Source organism: Rhipicephalus microplus, chromosome 10, assembly GCF_043290135.1.
Source record: "Rhipicephalus microplus isolate Deutch F79 chromosome 10, USDA_Rmic, whole genome shotgun sequence".
Classification (NCBI taxonomy): Eukaryota; Metazoa; Arthropoda; class Arachnida; order Ixodida; family Ixodidae; genus Rhipicephalus; species Rhipicephalus microplus.
The window spans coordinates 34,418,518-34,432,138 of record NC_134709.1 but is presented as its reverse complement, the minus strand read 5'-3'; the positions used below and the strand labels follow the sequence as shown (position 1 = coordinate 34,432,138).

The window sequence follows — 13,621 nt, the reverse complement described above, 5'->3', positions numbered from 1 at the left end:
ATTAAAAGGTATATATAGAGAGAAGAAGGAGAGAGCGAGGTGCAGCGACAGCGAGCGACGGAAGTAAAGAAGAGATAGGAAAGATGGACCTGGTCGCAGGAGTCCGGGGACGGGGCACCACTCAGCGAGAGCTCGGCGGCAGGAGATGGCGTAGGGGGAGCCCCAGTCGGCCAGAGCTGCGCTGCTAGGGTGGCTAGCGCTGCCGTCGGAGATTGGGGGGCGGCACGAAATCCAGAGAGCAAGACCGCCGCCACTGCTTCCCGGCTTTCCGAGTGAATAAAGGTACGCAGTTCTTTCAATGCGACACCAGCGGTCCTTGGTCGCAATTATTGTCACCTGTTTTGTAGCCGTAGGCGTAACTTCGCGCATTGAAAAATGGCGTGAAAGGTCCCGATGGAATAAATGTATATGGCCCAGAATAAAACGGCGCCTTGTTGGTAAAATGTTAGGCAATATTTAGCGCTGTGACACTCAAGTATGATACGGGAGCGCTCGTTTTGTGTCCTCCCTTCTGATTCTTGTGTCACTTTTCGCTAAATATTGCCTAATGCCATCAGGCCAGTCACTGTGTCATCTGCCGCGACAATGCATTGGACGCGGAATCTAGCCTCGTATACCAAGGCTAAGTTTTCATCAACTAAAAAAAAAGAAAAGCTTCTTCATTCCGAAACATGCGTGCGGATTCCTTGTATTTTGATGCTGCAAAAGTGATGGCAATTTTCCGTTTTACGACCTTTTCTCCACTTTGCGGTGTTCCGCTGAACTGACCAAGTTGCCAGGTCGGCTTTTAAACTATACCGAACGATAAATATCTGTCACTGCGCTTTATCTCACACGAGGTCAAAGCCCCAGTATGAATCATGTTGGCCGGCCCCGCTGTTATATGGAGACCGGAAAACAGCACAGCTTGCTTTGTGCGACAGCCCCGTCTCTTTTTTTTTCTTTTTTCTTTCCCCTGTAATCGAAAAAAAACAGAGCAATAAAGAACTCTAGCATCACACCTTGCTCTGCGAATGTCGGGGCATACAGCTGGCTGTGCTGTGTCCCGGAAGACTTTTTTTTTTTCTCGCATATTATGAAGGTGAGTCACCAATGGAGCCGACTAACCGCGCTGCTGTATAGTTATGTGCACTAACCATTTTTAACGCTTAAGAAGTGTATGAAGAAGGGTGTTTTCCTGTCTTCTACTGGCTAACACTGGTGTACGAAAAAAAAAATGGTTTGCTGGCAATGGTCAAATAATATTTTGTTTGCTGATCAGATTTTAATTTGCGGTAATTTATTATGACCGTGACGACTGCTGCAGGAGACAAGTAACTTCTCGGTGCTATTATTGCTAAATTCTCAGGTCAGGTACTCCTTAAAATGACCAGATAAAATTCTCACAACGCTCAAATGTATACTCCTTTTACCACAGTATGTTTGCACAGTCGTCGGCAGGATTTTCTCTTCAGGGGTGCAAACAGGTGTTGCTTCGCGGTTGGGGGAGGGGGAGAGCACTGGTGTAGCTTGGGTGAAGGCAAGTGCTGCTGAGCCTTAAAGGGGCAGGTGCCCCTTTTAAGCGCCCCTTGCCGACGGCCGTGTACACATATTTAAGGTTCGCCGATGTGCGGAAGAATAGTTATTACGACCGTATAGACCTATTTCATGCTTGTAAACTGCAGGGGCAGGCGTCTGATATTTGAAAGAGGTGATGTTTAAAAGATAAATCACGAAAGGGTGACACTTGCAAGGTTAAAAGGCTAATGCCCCCCCCCAGCTAGCCCCAGCCCCAGTCAAGCGATCAGAAGTGATCGCTTGACCCCCCCACCCCGCATCATTTACGACAATGGTAAAGGGTGTGGTTTTCTCTTGGTCGCCGACAGACCTTTCCTTCATTATTGTAGTACAGCGTACAGAACGGATTGGCGCTACTTACGCAAGTAGTACAGCCATTCTTCGAAGGCGAGCCCCAGTATGAGCATCTGCGCAGCCGCGAAGCACGAGCCGACGACCGCCATGGCGGGGTCGCTGATCTTGAGGACCTTCACGAAGAGGAAGACGATGGGCACGTTCAGGGCCACGCCAACTACGGTCGACACGTACTGCACCGTTGAGTAGTAGGCCACCGTCCAGGAGTACATCTTGCGCACATAGTAGTAAGCGATTCCCGAGGCTGCAAAAAAGAGCACGCGTACGTGGACCACCGGCACTGCGACGTACACGGTTTCAAATTGCGCTAAAACTCAATTTGCGTCGTTTTACAGCTAGAAAACTCAGTTTTGTTCGTAAAAGAAGAGTTCAAATCTTCGGTTGCTGTAGCTGCAGATGAAAGCCGTTTGACGATAAATTATGGGCAGTCTCCTCGAAGGGGACCCTTATGGGATGCGAAGCAGCAGCAATGCGCATTGCGTTGACACGGTTGAGACGGGCGTCGACGTGGTTGCTGGGAGAATTGTTTGAAGTGAAACTTGGTGTAGCGTTTACTCGAGTAAACGTTTGTTTGAAACGCAAAGACATGCGAGGCGGGTTTGATTTCGTGTGTCAGCGCAGATAAACGAGCCTTAAGAGTAGCCAGGTTTAGTTGCGCGTCCGCAGCAGCTGTACGAACGCAGCTTGCTAGCCGTTTTCAATGACAGGCCGCGTCCCCACGGCTGCTGTGGACGCGCAACTAAATCTGTGTAGTGTTTCTTATCGATGTGCCGTCGATCGTTGCGGGATGTGGAGAGGGTGAAGCAAGAAAGAAATGTGTTGCGAGCGGGCGGAGGGGCTGGCAGCTGCTGCAGGTAAGGGAGAGAGTAACATCAACGCACAGCAGCGACTTGACCTACTTGGCACCGCTCCAACACTTGCGGTGAGGAGGTTTGAGCGGACGTACGGGACAGCGTTACACAGGCTAGTCAAAGAGCTGCTTCGCATCTAAAAAGATACAAGCGGGCCACTTACTTGCAATAAGTCTGCAACAGAAGTTTAAGAAGGTGAAATCGAGAACAAAACAGCCGATAATGGCACTGTTACCTAAAAACGATGTGTCGCTTGTAAGTATTCGCCGATCCAAGCTTGCTTTCGTTGCAAGCGAATTTAAACTGTGTACACCTGCCTATTCAGTGAAAGAACACGTCCGATCGCCTTCCCTGATTCGTCAGAAGGATTTAACTAAAACGTGGTATGCCTAAGAAACAACCTCTCGGAGGCCATATTTTTGTAATCGAGAGAATTGTGACAATGCGGGTGCTCTTTTTCGGACGAAACGTATGTGTTATGTTTTTCAAATTCTGCAGCACGAACTAGATTTCATCAAAACTAATGGACAGGTACCTCATTAGCATGGAAAAGAACATTGGGCTTGAATTATACTCTGTATTTTTTCGAATACAGGGAGTCATGTCTAGGCGCCTAATTGACAGCAGGGTTGTACGTAGAAATTTTTCAAGGCACCTCCCTGATATAAGTTGAGGCAGGGTAGATAAATAGTCATTTTGCACTATGTATGCATGGCGGGAGGGTGCGGGCACGGGGAGGGCCACCCCCTCGCCTGACACACTATATTGGAAAGTGTGCTAGCTGATAGTAAGTATCAAATATTGGTATAAACGACGTCTGTAGGATAGAGGTCGTTGTACCCTGCAATAAGAGTCCACGAATTGAATTTTCCCCTTTTAGGTTCACACAGCTTTCACCGATCGATCGGAGGTTTTTACATGTATACTCACCCGACAGGTCAAATATGACGCAGCAGGTGGCCCCGAGAAGACACCAGAGCTGCAGCCTTCCCTTATTGGGCCGGACCTTCATCGCGTTCTTGAAGCTCTCAATCAGGTTCTTCAGCTGGACGAAGTTCTTCAACCTGAGCGACAGCCCGTCCTTCGCGTGTTCGGGCTTGGCGAGGCTCTTGATGGCCGCGAAGGTCCAGACGAGCGCTAACAACTCTAGCGTCAAGGACGCGAAGAGCACGGGCGTCCAGCCGTAGCGGCCGTACACCTGGCCACCCACGTAACTGCCCAAAGGACCGGCCAGCGACATGGCTATGCTGATGGCGAAGAACTTGATGCGCCTGCGGTCCTCCCTAGTGGACAGAGTCGCCGTACTGCAGATGGCCGTGAATATGCTGATGGGTCCTCCGCACAGGCCGTCCGGAACCATGGACAGTATGTTCACGTAGAGCGGCGTCGCCATGTGGTACACAGTGAAAATGTCGATTAGTGTGCTGGTCATGAATCCCAGCATGGCGCTCACCAGCGGCGTTCGGTAGCCGTACTTGTCGCACCAGGGCCCGACGAAGATGGCCATGACCGCCGAAGGCGCCAGGAGGACGACGGCGCGCATCATGCTCGTCGTGCTCGCGTACTGCTCAGCCTCGTCCTTGACGTCCACGAAGTCGTCCAGGTGCGAGCAGACGCTGGCGTTCTGGGCGAGCTTGTAGAGGCACGACTTCTGGAGTAGTAAGTCCTGGATGACGGTGGCGCTCATCCTTCGCGCCACCAGGTAGAGTGCCAAGTATATCTCGAGCCTGGCAACCAGTAAGGCGTCGAGGGCGCGACGCCAACATGATGCGCTCTTGATGTCGACGTCGCCGACGAACTTGTTACTCTCCGGTCCGGTGGTGTCCCCGGTGGTGCAGTCCATGGGAGACGACGGCTTGTGGGGGTCGAGCGAATTGGAACGTGAGTCGTCGGGCGCTTCGGCCTGAGATTCTGCATCGAGTTGGGCGCTCATCTCGAGAATAGGTGGTCCAAGTGTTCTGATTGGTTTCTCCTTCTGTTAAAGCAGAAGAAAATGGAAAATTAATTCACTTTTGTGCAAAAAGTTTCTTGAGACAACTGATAAGTCAGGTTTGACGGGTAGCTTGGGTCCCGCCGATTCCGAGCCTGTCGGTCGCAAGTGCTCGCACATGATTTATAAGATTTGTGTGCGCTCCACATCAATACTCGTCGAGAGTGATTTCGCACTAAATAAAACATCTCTAAACGCGGTGAGGACGGTGTCTGCGCGTTGTACGTATGCAATCACTTGAAGAGACACGTGAAAAGGCTAAATGAATTTATACTGATAAATTATTCCTTGAAAATCTGTATTGTTAAATTCGCATGCATATTAGGTTTGTTATTTAAAAAACAAGTCTAAATTGCATTTTTTCTAATCAGGCGCCGAATTTCCTGTCAAATCTATGCCTCTCTGGAAAAACAGTATTTCATCATTACCCATCAGAACCTAACGTCGCTGTTAGCAACGTGAACCGGCGTCGCCACGTCAATTTTCGAAGGCCCATAGTCACGCGACAAGAGCGGTGCGTTTCGTATCATGAAAGGGTATAACTTACCATCACGTGACTCTGTCGCACCACTGGTTCTGGCTCAATATATTGCCACACGAATGTCGCGAATGTGACGTCACATGTCTACAAAGACGCAACCGCGCATTGTGTGCATCTGTTTATAAAGGAGGTGTTCGCAGGGAATAATTCGACGTGCTTCCGCATGAGACTCCGACTGGTGCGGCTGCCATTGGACGATTCAGTATATTGCTTTCTTGTGGTCATCGAAGCGCAGGCCTTTTCAGGAATCTCACGCATTCACAAAACGCTTTTTCAAGCGGAACCGCTTGTATAGAATTGATTCTTCCTTCGAAGCTTCCTGATGCTCATATAATTCCGTTGTCTATAGTTCGAAAAAAAAAGCAAGAAACGAGCATGCACGAATGTACTCACTTTCGTTTCGTTCTATCCTCGAGGGGTTCTTATTGTTACATTCTTTCCAGGTGGTATAGCCTAATGCAAAGGCCAGTAGGCTGTTGCGGGTGACTCGCAGCTGTGCTTTACTTGTTAGTTTTGCTGTAAGAGTCGGGTACGCATCTCATTACGACTGGCTTCGTTCTGGTTACGTTCTGATCTCAATTTGACTAGTTACGCTACTGCAGTTGTGACACGGCAAAAGTTTTTCGCTCACGTGACCAGGCTGTCCCGTTACAGCTCAGTAATCGCCCTTGGCGCGAGCGCTGCTGCGGTACTTGCCTTGCAAAGCCGGTTGCAGTCACTCACTCACTCACTCACTCACTCCGTGCGACGAGATACGGACCGCTTGCGCGTTTGCTCGCTGTATACATTGTAAGCGAGCAAAAAGAAGGCCAAAAAAATCAAACAACGAATGTGGGTCTGACGCACGTTGCAGCTGCGCGTGCATTGTGTCTCCGCTGCGTGGTCGCACGAGTGAAAGTATAACGATAACGCGAAGAATGAAAGCCGTTATCGCTGCTCACTTCACCCTGTTGAACGACCGCCCTTACTGGACGGCAGGTCGCACTGATCAGCAATCAGTGTAGAACAGCTATGTGTACTTACGATATAGCGCTTGCGAAAAATATCCGTTATCCTATACGTAAACAGCAATGCTGGATGATTCTGGATCAATTTGACCACTGGTGCATGGTTCTTAAAGGTGTGCTCGGTGCACACGAGCTTCCCCTGTCGCAATGCTTGCTGACAATTGAAGTTGATTGATTGATTGATGTGTGGGGTTTAACGTCCCAAAACCACCATATGATTATTACAGACGCCGTAGTGGAGGGCTCTAGAAATTTCGACCATCTGGGGTTTCTTCAACGTGCACCCAAATCTGAGCACACGGGCCTACAGCATTTCCGCCGCCATCGGAAATGCAGCCGCCACAGCCGGGATTCGATCCCGACCTGCGGGTCAGCAGTCGATTACCTTAGCCACTAGACCGCCGCGGCGGGGCGACAATCGAAGTTGTCGAACCTGCGAAATGGTGTTTGGCCGTATAAGTTACAAACGCTGCAAGAGGCTGCAGTTGCTAAACAGTTCTTTTTTCTCTTATGGTTCCATTCGCACTTGCTTAATCGGCTCATTGACTTCACGACTGTCGCATATAATGTTTTAGAGCGTCATCTATACACGGTGTTCCCAGAATTCTACACTAACTCCATAATGTGTAAATCGTGTAAAATTGAAGAACGAGGCTTCACTCGTTCTTCCAAGTCACACACTGTGGGGGTGCCCCAATCAGCAAACAGACTCGATTCTCAGAACCTCTCCGGGACCGATGGCAGAAAACGCTTCTCTGCTCCGATGTACAGGAACCAACTTGGCATCCGCCCGTGTGTGTGTGTGTCTGCACGCACATACGCGCGTCTATGTGCGTGCACACAAACGCGCGCATGCGGTTAATGCGCAGAAAGAGTTGTGCGTACCGTTCAGTGTCATGTATTGTCACAATTCAAGCCGAGTTATCTTGAGGCGTCATTTGGTGATTAAGATTGCGGGATATACATTCGTCGGCACGTAGAAACCTCGTGCTTTCGCAGACCTTGACTAGCCTGCATGCAGATTCAGAGCGCGCACGCGTTTTTCGCGCGTCTTGCTGGTGCACACATTTGTGTTGAAAGCAAGGACGTCATCACGCGAAGGCTTTTTCTTTTCAATTCGTCAGTCGAACGTCGTATACTGGTGGATCAGTTTAGTTTGCCCGCGTATTATCTACGCCCTCTCAGACTCATCTCGCGCTCGGAAACGTTTTTCAGCTATCTTCTTTTTAGTTGCGATATATGACATCTGATAGGGCGACAAGAAGATTTGATTGCGCTGGCGCCAGCTAAGTGTTTTTAAATTAAAAAGTACACGACGCGAAAGTCAACGCGAAACTTCAAGGCCTACGCGTTGCAGCGCGTAAGCTTTTGACGCGGCGCCGCGCCCTCTTCCTGTGGAGAGAAAGGGCACGCAGCTTTGTACAGGCGCGCGCCCTCAATCTCTACAAGTAGATTAGGAGAGGGCGTCGCGTCATGAAACCACGCGCTGCAACGGTTAAGTGTGGTCAGGCCTTTACGGCCGGTGCACTGGCACACGAGTGATAAAAAAAATAATTACCTGATGACGTCACCAGATGACGCTATCATGGCGTCGCTTAGTACTTAAGATAGTGACGTCAATATGAGGTCATCACATGACACCATAACTTGGTCAAAGCATAGAGTTTCTCTATGGGTCAAGGTGGACCGATCACTGAGGTGAGGCAAAACAAAATGAAGTGCAGAAAGCTTGCAATGCCACCGATCCTGGGGGCAGTGCAAAACCACGTTAGGTGTACAAAGCCTTCGGAGGGCAGCGGGGTAGAATGAATTACATTAGAGGTACTGCACATGCTTGGTAGTATATATAGGGACTAAGTCTTAGGCGAATGAAAAAAAAAAAAACGTGAGTATCAGCATTGCAACGGAGTCAGCTTATCTTGAGTTACAGAGCTTTCGAGAGGGGGGGGGGGGGGGGGTTAGAGTTATATGTCGGAAGAACTGTGACGTTTACAAAATCTGAGCTGCGGGGGGGGGGGGGGGGGATTAGCGTTTATTGATGAGTATGAAAGTTGACAGCGCGTTTAACTGCGAACCTTCCCTTCGCTTGCTTTCTTTCTCTTTCTATGTTCATCCCTCCACCGTGATAACAACTGTAAAGTGTAACGCTGCCCCACGCACCAACAACCACGGCTTCCTATAGGTGCGGCGGCAAACCATGTACTCGGAGTAACAAATGCCAATCTCAAATGTCATGTTTTCGTGCACCGAGAGACAATTACCCAATTAAAATTCAAATACAGCTGATATCTTACGAGACTTCAAAGAATGTGCGATTGTGCAGCTGCAAGCAGCAAAAAGCAATCGTTCACGTCGGTTACGCACAAAGCTTCTGGACTGGCTGTCCAGCATACCCGCCCATGTATCGAAGTGAAGCCGCGGCGGCCATATTGCTCAGGGTAGAAGGCGGAGGCGCCTGCTTTGAAGCGCCATAACGTTGTGTGTATTATTCTTAGGCGGCGAGGGAACGAGGGCTTTAGTTATTATGCTTTAATTTTTCTTTGACACTTAGCATTCTAAGCGTGTTAAAAGAAAGCCAGGTCTGCACGGAACGCACAGTACAGTCGCAGCGAACGCTAGAAGAGCGGTCTTTCAGAGCCTTTTCTAAACACTCTTTGGGATGCTACAAGGAGTCTGCTGTGTACCCACAGCGCCATAAATAATAATGAATTTTGTGTAGTAGGCCAGCATTCATTATGTCATCCTTCGTCATTCTTTGGAGAAGCGTGTCCGCTACGCACTTGTTGGAAAGTTTTTGCAGTTTTTTTTTTTTAATGCAGTGGCTGACCACGATGAATAAATATGCGAGAAGTGGTTATGTGGCACAGTTAAGCCGTGATTAAGAACCCCACGTATCAATAGGTTGGAGCGTTGGACGACCAAGTCGTTGAGCAATTCGCATTGTGTGACACTTGGCTGTTCCTTTGATGTTCTAAAACGCTTTCTTATTCCTTTCCCGACATCAAGCGTGCCAAAGGTCAGTTTAGAAACGAGTTACAAGCACAGGCGTGGCTCAGTGTTAGAATACTGGACAGGTACGCAGCGGACTCGGATTGGAATGCCATTGTGTTATTGGTGCTTTTATTTACCGAGTTTTTTTTTTTTTTCGTTCTATACTGGTTACGGGCGGCGGCGGACAACTACGGCGACACGCGTGACCCGTGTTCTGATCTCATGACAGCTTGCGCTGTAAAAAAAAAAAAAAAAGCCTGAATCTACATGTTACACTGTAAATGTCGTCGAAAGACGATAGTCTTGCGTCTGGAGAGAGTGAACAAAACGTTTATTTGATGTTTTGCGCAAGAAAATCGGTGATTGGTATTCTGCAGGCGCTGCGTTAGAGTGCCTCGAGCGTGTGGCGGAGGCGAACGAACGCATCTATAGGCACGTTGGACACAAGTGCCATCTGGCAGTTATCTTCGAAAACGAAGGCGTGCAGCCCGCGGAGAAAGATGCGCGCCAGTCTCGGAGGTGATTAGGTGTAGAACGCAAAGCTTTGGAAAGTCCTTTACGAGCATCGCGTTGCACCGTCAGCGCAGCGCGATTAAACGCTACATTCCTTAGAGTTACTTGTGTGTGCCTCTTCTAGTATAAAGGCAGACATACAAATCATTGAAGCGTTGTTTTGGCGCCTCAGATATGCGCAATAATTGCTTTTTAATTGACAATCGCACAACCATGAACGCTAAACCTTGAGCAATATTGGTGGGCGCTGCGGATGGGGTTGACCGTTTGGTGCCGTTTGAGGTATCGTTAGGGCGTACAAACATACAAATGTACAGGCAGACAAACAGAGCAAATTTTTTACGTCGAATGCCCCAAGAAAAACTATCGTTTTAAAAAAATAAATACTAGGGGATATCAATTCGCATTATATGTTTACACAGTTGCGTCACAGCAGAAGTAACCAGTGAGGACATGCAGCGAAAATAAATTAACTCGCACGCAACCCCAAGCCTTTGGCGAATAACAGTGCAGCGTGTGTGCAAACTTTTTTTTTTTATTGGGGGGGGGGGGGTATATTGCCTTCTCACGTACTCGTTTGAGAAGCTCCTGGATATCCTGAGAAAACCATGCTTGGAAAACTTCCAATCTTTTGTCTGATAATATGTTCTGCTCAATCATCTGGTCAATGAAATTTCGAGAAGCCTCGATATATTTTAAAAGGCCGGTTGCTACTGCTACGTACGATGTCTTACTCTTGTTTTTCAGCTGTTCATTGTACCTCGTTTGCGATTAATTAAGTTTTTTTTTTGCCTGTACCACTCCTTTGTGGGTGAAGTTCGGGGGTGGCGGGATTTGGCAGCTCCATTGATTAGATGCGCTTTAGGAGAAAGTGTACTTCCCTGATTTTTCAGAGGAGCTCGTTTCCTTTTTCTCCTACATAAAGCGAGGCATAACGCAACAAATCAGAAATTTTGACGTTGGGAGCGTAGTGCTTTTGCAAATTTAAGAAACTCAAAATCCCAGAAATGCAGAGTCGGTGCTACATTAACTATCTTAAGCGCTCACTTAGGCACACTCACGTACAGGCTTTTGTAAGTGCGCATGGAAACGATGCAAACACGGTAGTAATGTTATAAGCCCGCCGTATCGTTATTTACCTTGTCTCATCGAAGCAGCCTGCTTCAACATGTGTACTGAACATAAGTCGTCATTATTTTTTGACGCTTAACCTTCTCGCCTCATAGCGCACTCTCATGTGCGGCGCAATACGTCTTTGGAACCCTTAAACGTACAAAAAATAATTGAAAGTATCTGTGTGCACCCGGACGCAAAAAGAAATCTATCTGGTCGCGAACGCAGTCGTAGTCGCGAAAATATGTGAGTAATTCAAAGCGTGCGGGCGAAGTGTGCAGCCTACTTGCACATCGAAAGTTGTGCCCAGCAACCGCTTCACACGATTCGCGCAGCCAAATTCTACCCAAGAGCCCACCATCGTCGTCTTTAAAAGTCATCACAGACGTGTTCAAAGCCATCTTGTTCATTTAGAGGCACCACACGCAACATTATTGCCACAAAAACAACGCGAAAGACACGTACGCTACAATGCGCCCATTCGGTTTCTGCCCTGAGAAATATGGCGGCGGTCGGCTTCAGCCACGAAGCCCCTCCGCTACTCCAGAAGAATGTCCGTTTACTTTGGGGAAGCCACATCGAGCCAAGACTCGGCTTCGAGTGTTGATTCCCATAGAGCTCATGCGTTCATATGGCGAACGAAGCGGTTATGCCGTTGTTATGTCATCTGTCTTTTTTTCCTGCCTTTCCAGTGCAGTCAGCTGGCCTGGAGCTGGCTTCAAATGCGTTCCTTCGCATTCTTGCGCGAGTGGTTGTTCGCTTGTGCTTGCGTAATGCCAGACCGCTGCGCGTAAGTGCTGATAACGCGGGAAAATGCAACCCAGCGCTGTGAATTACCTGAGCGGGGCACTTCTGAAGTTATGATCGTCTAGTGCCCGTGCTCACAGCTGTAAACTCGCCCCGTCGGCGAAAGCAGCGAAATGCCTACGAACCGGCCGTCTTCCGAAACTGAGTGTGGAGATGAAGTTCCGCCCTCGCCAAGAGGTTCAACAGCATTTCTTTTTCTTCTAATTTTGCTAATTTACTTCGCTGTTTTGGTGCTGAACTCCACAGTCGACTATCGTGTGACGATCGTGCTTTTTTGGAGTTGTTTACGGTGCTTTGTGCTGTGCATGAGTCAGAAGAGCAGGAGCGGTTGTTGTCGATCGCGCTTTTGTAATGTTGTTTACTTTGCTCTGTGCCGTACATGAGTCAAAAGAGCAGAAGTAGTTGTTGCGCCCTGTTGTCATGCGAAACCGAGTCCTTTTACTCCGTTGATCGAGTGGGCGAGGCGAGAGGCGTCACGGGAACAGACGGAAGTCATAAAAGTTACGATTATTACGACACAGAGTGCAACCGGGATCGCGATCTAGATCATTGATCGTGGTTGGCTTATTTTCGCGAGACGTCCCGATCGGGGCTCGATCGCGATCGAAAGTGCGCGTGCGACACCTGTGTTGAAGAAAGATCGCACAACTTTGCGGGACAGTAGTAAATATGTGCGTACTCACAAGGCGCTGAAAACTCGGCTCGCTGCGGCCGGGCATACCGCAGTCGTCTTCGGCGAAACAACGAAGGCCGTGTTTCTACGCGTGATTGTTTCCGGCCGACGCTTCTTCGGCGCGCGTCAGCGAGTGCGTCGCGATCTTTGCCGCTTTCGCTGTGTGCGTTTGTTTTCCTACGCGCCAGGATGCGACGGCACATGTGGCACCGCGTCCTCTGCTACGTGAAGCGGAAACGGGATTGAATCACGCGGATGTACCAGCATTCACGGCCCTGCATTGTGCGCTTTTTGTGTGCTTCCCTCATTTGTAACATGTTCGGCGCGTGCAAATGGCTGTCTCCGTGGTGAGGTAATTCGCAATCGTTTAACGGGCACGTGTACGGGCGCGCGGAACCTGGGCAGCTAGACGACACGTGAGACTGCTTGTGCTGTTTTGTAACAGCTACGCGGAGAACGGTTTGTGTGGTCATATGGAAAGAGGAGTTGCCTTCTCTTGATAGATTAGTAGTACAGTGTAACGAAGGTGGAGAAAAAAAAAGACTAATTGCGGCAGTGAACAAGTATGAACCATTTTAGCAGGAGCGTAGCCAGAAATCCTTTTTCGAGATGTTGGGAGGTGGGGGGGTGGGGGGGGGGGGATCAACTACTCTTTATGTGTGTATGTTCGTGTTAGTTTAATGTATCTACACGTCAAAATAGAAAAAAAAAATTTAAGGGCCGGGGAGGGGGATGCTTCAGCCTGCAACCCCGTGAATATATGCCAGTGTATTGTAGTGTAATGAAGTGTTTTGGCAAGGTGAACTTGTGTCTGAAACCAGCTACAAAAAAATTCTTGTGTCTGAAACCAGCAACAACAAAAAAAAAGAGAAACCTGCAATGGAAAACGGATGTTACCGTTCTTAAAAGGGGCCAACTATCAATGATACAACCAAAGTTAAACTTGACTGTTCAGTCAAGTTTAAACAACTCTCTGATATCGTATACATCAGGGAGCTGATAATAATACAAGTGCTTGGTATAGTGCCAACCCTCTCACTTTTTTCATGCTGCCTTCATCTTCTTGCATTAGCTTGTTGACCAATTCTTTGTGTATCATTAGCAGTGAAAGTGATTCATTTAATTAAAAACAGACTGTTGAAACTTCAATGCTCTTGTTGTCTTGGAGAATTTTGAAGTGAAAGCTATCAAATTTAATAACTACAGATGAGGTCCTCTATACAT

The 13,621-nt window shown here is 48.5% G+C and overlaps 2 protein-coding genes across 9 annotated transcripts in view; one reads left to right on the top strand and one right to left on the bottom strand.

Moving 5' to 3' along the window:
* The window catches only part of LOC119180621 (putative peptidoglycan muropeptide transporter SLC46), a 23,336-nt gene extending 10,789 nt beyond the window's left edge, over positions 1-12,547 (bottom strand). The window contains exons 1-3 of one of the 3 annotated variants that reach the window (XM_037431732.2): positions 12,408-12,547; positions 3,693-4,737; positions 1,919-2,155 (exon numbers count right to left, since the gene is read on the bottom strand). In XM_037431732.2, the coding sequence (XP_037287629.2) occupies positions 1,919-2,155; positions 3,693-4,737; positions 12,408-12,443 (1,318 nt within the window). In that variant the 5' untranslated portion in view covers positions 12,444-12,547. Of the gene's footprint in view, positions 1-1,918; positions 2,156-3,692; positions 4,738-5,686; positions 5,957-12,403 lie in introns of those variants that run through there. The other 2 variants (XM_075875409.1, XM_037431733.2) reach the window with 2 other exon arrangements.
* Positions 10,733-13,621, top strand: part of Cln3 (CLN3 lysosomal/endosomal transmembrane protein, battenin) — a 23,034-nt gene continuing 20,145 nt past the window's right edge. For 2 of the 6 annotated variants that reach the window (XM_075875414.1, XM_075875411.1), the window contains exon 1: positions 12,614-12,749. Coding sequence is in view for 2 of the 6 variants with exons in the window: in XM_037431734.2 (XP_037287631.2) it covers positions 11,838-11,901 (64 nt within the window). In the remaining 4 variants the exon portion in view is untranslated. Of the gene's footprint in view, positions 11,902-12,613; positions 12,814-13,621 lie in introns of those variants that run through there. The other 4 variants (XM_037431734.2, XM_075875413.1, XM_075875410.1 and 1 more) reach the window with 4 other exon arrangements.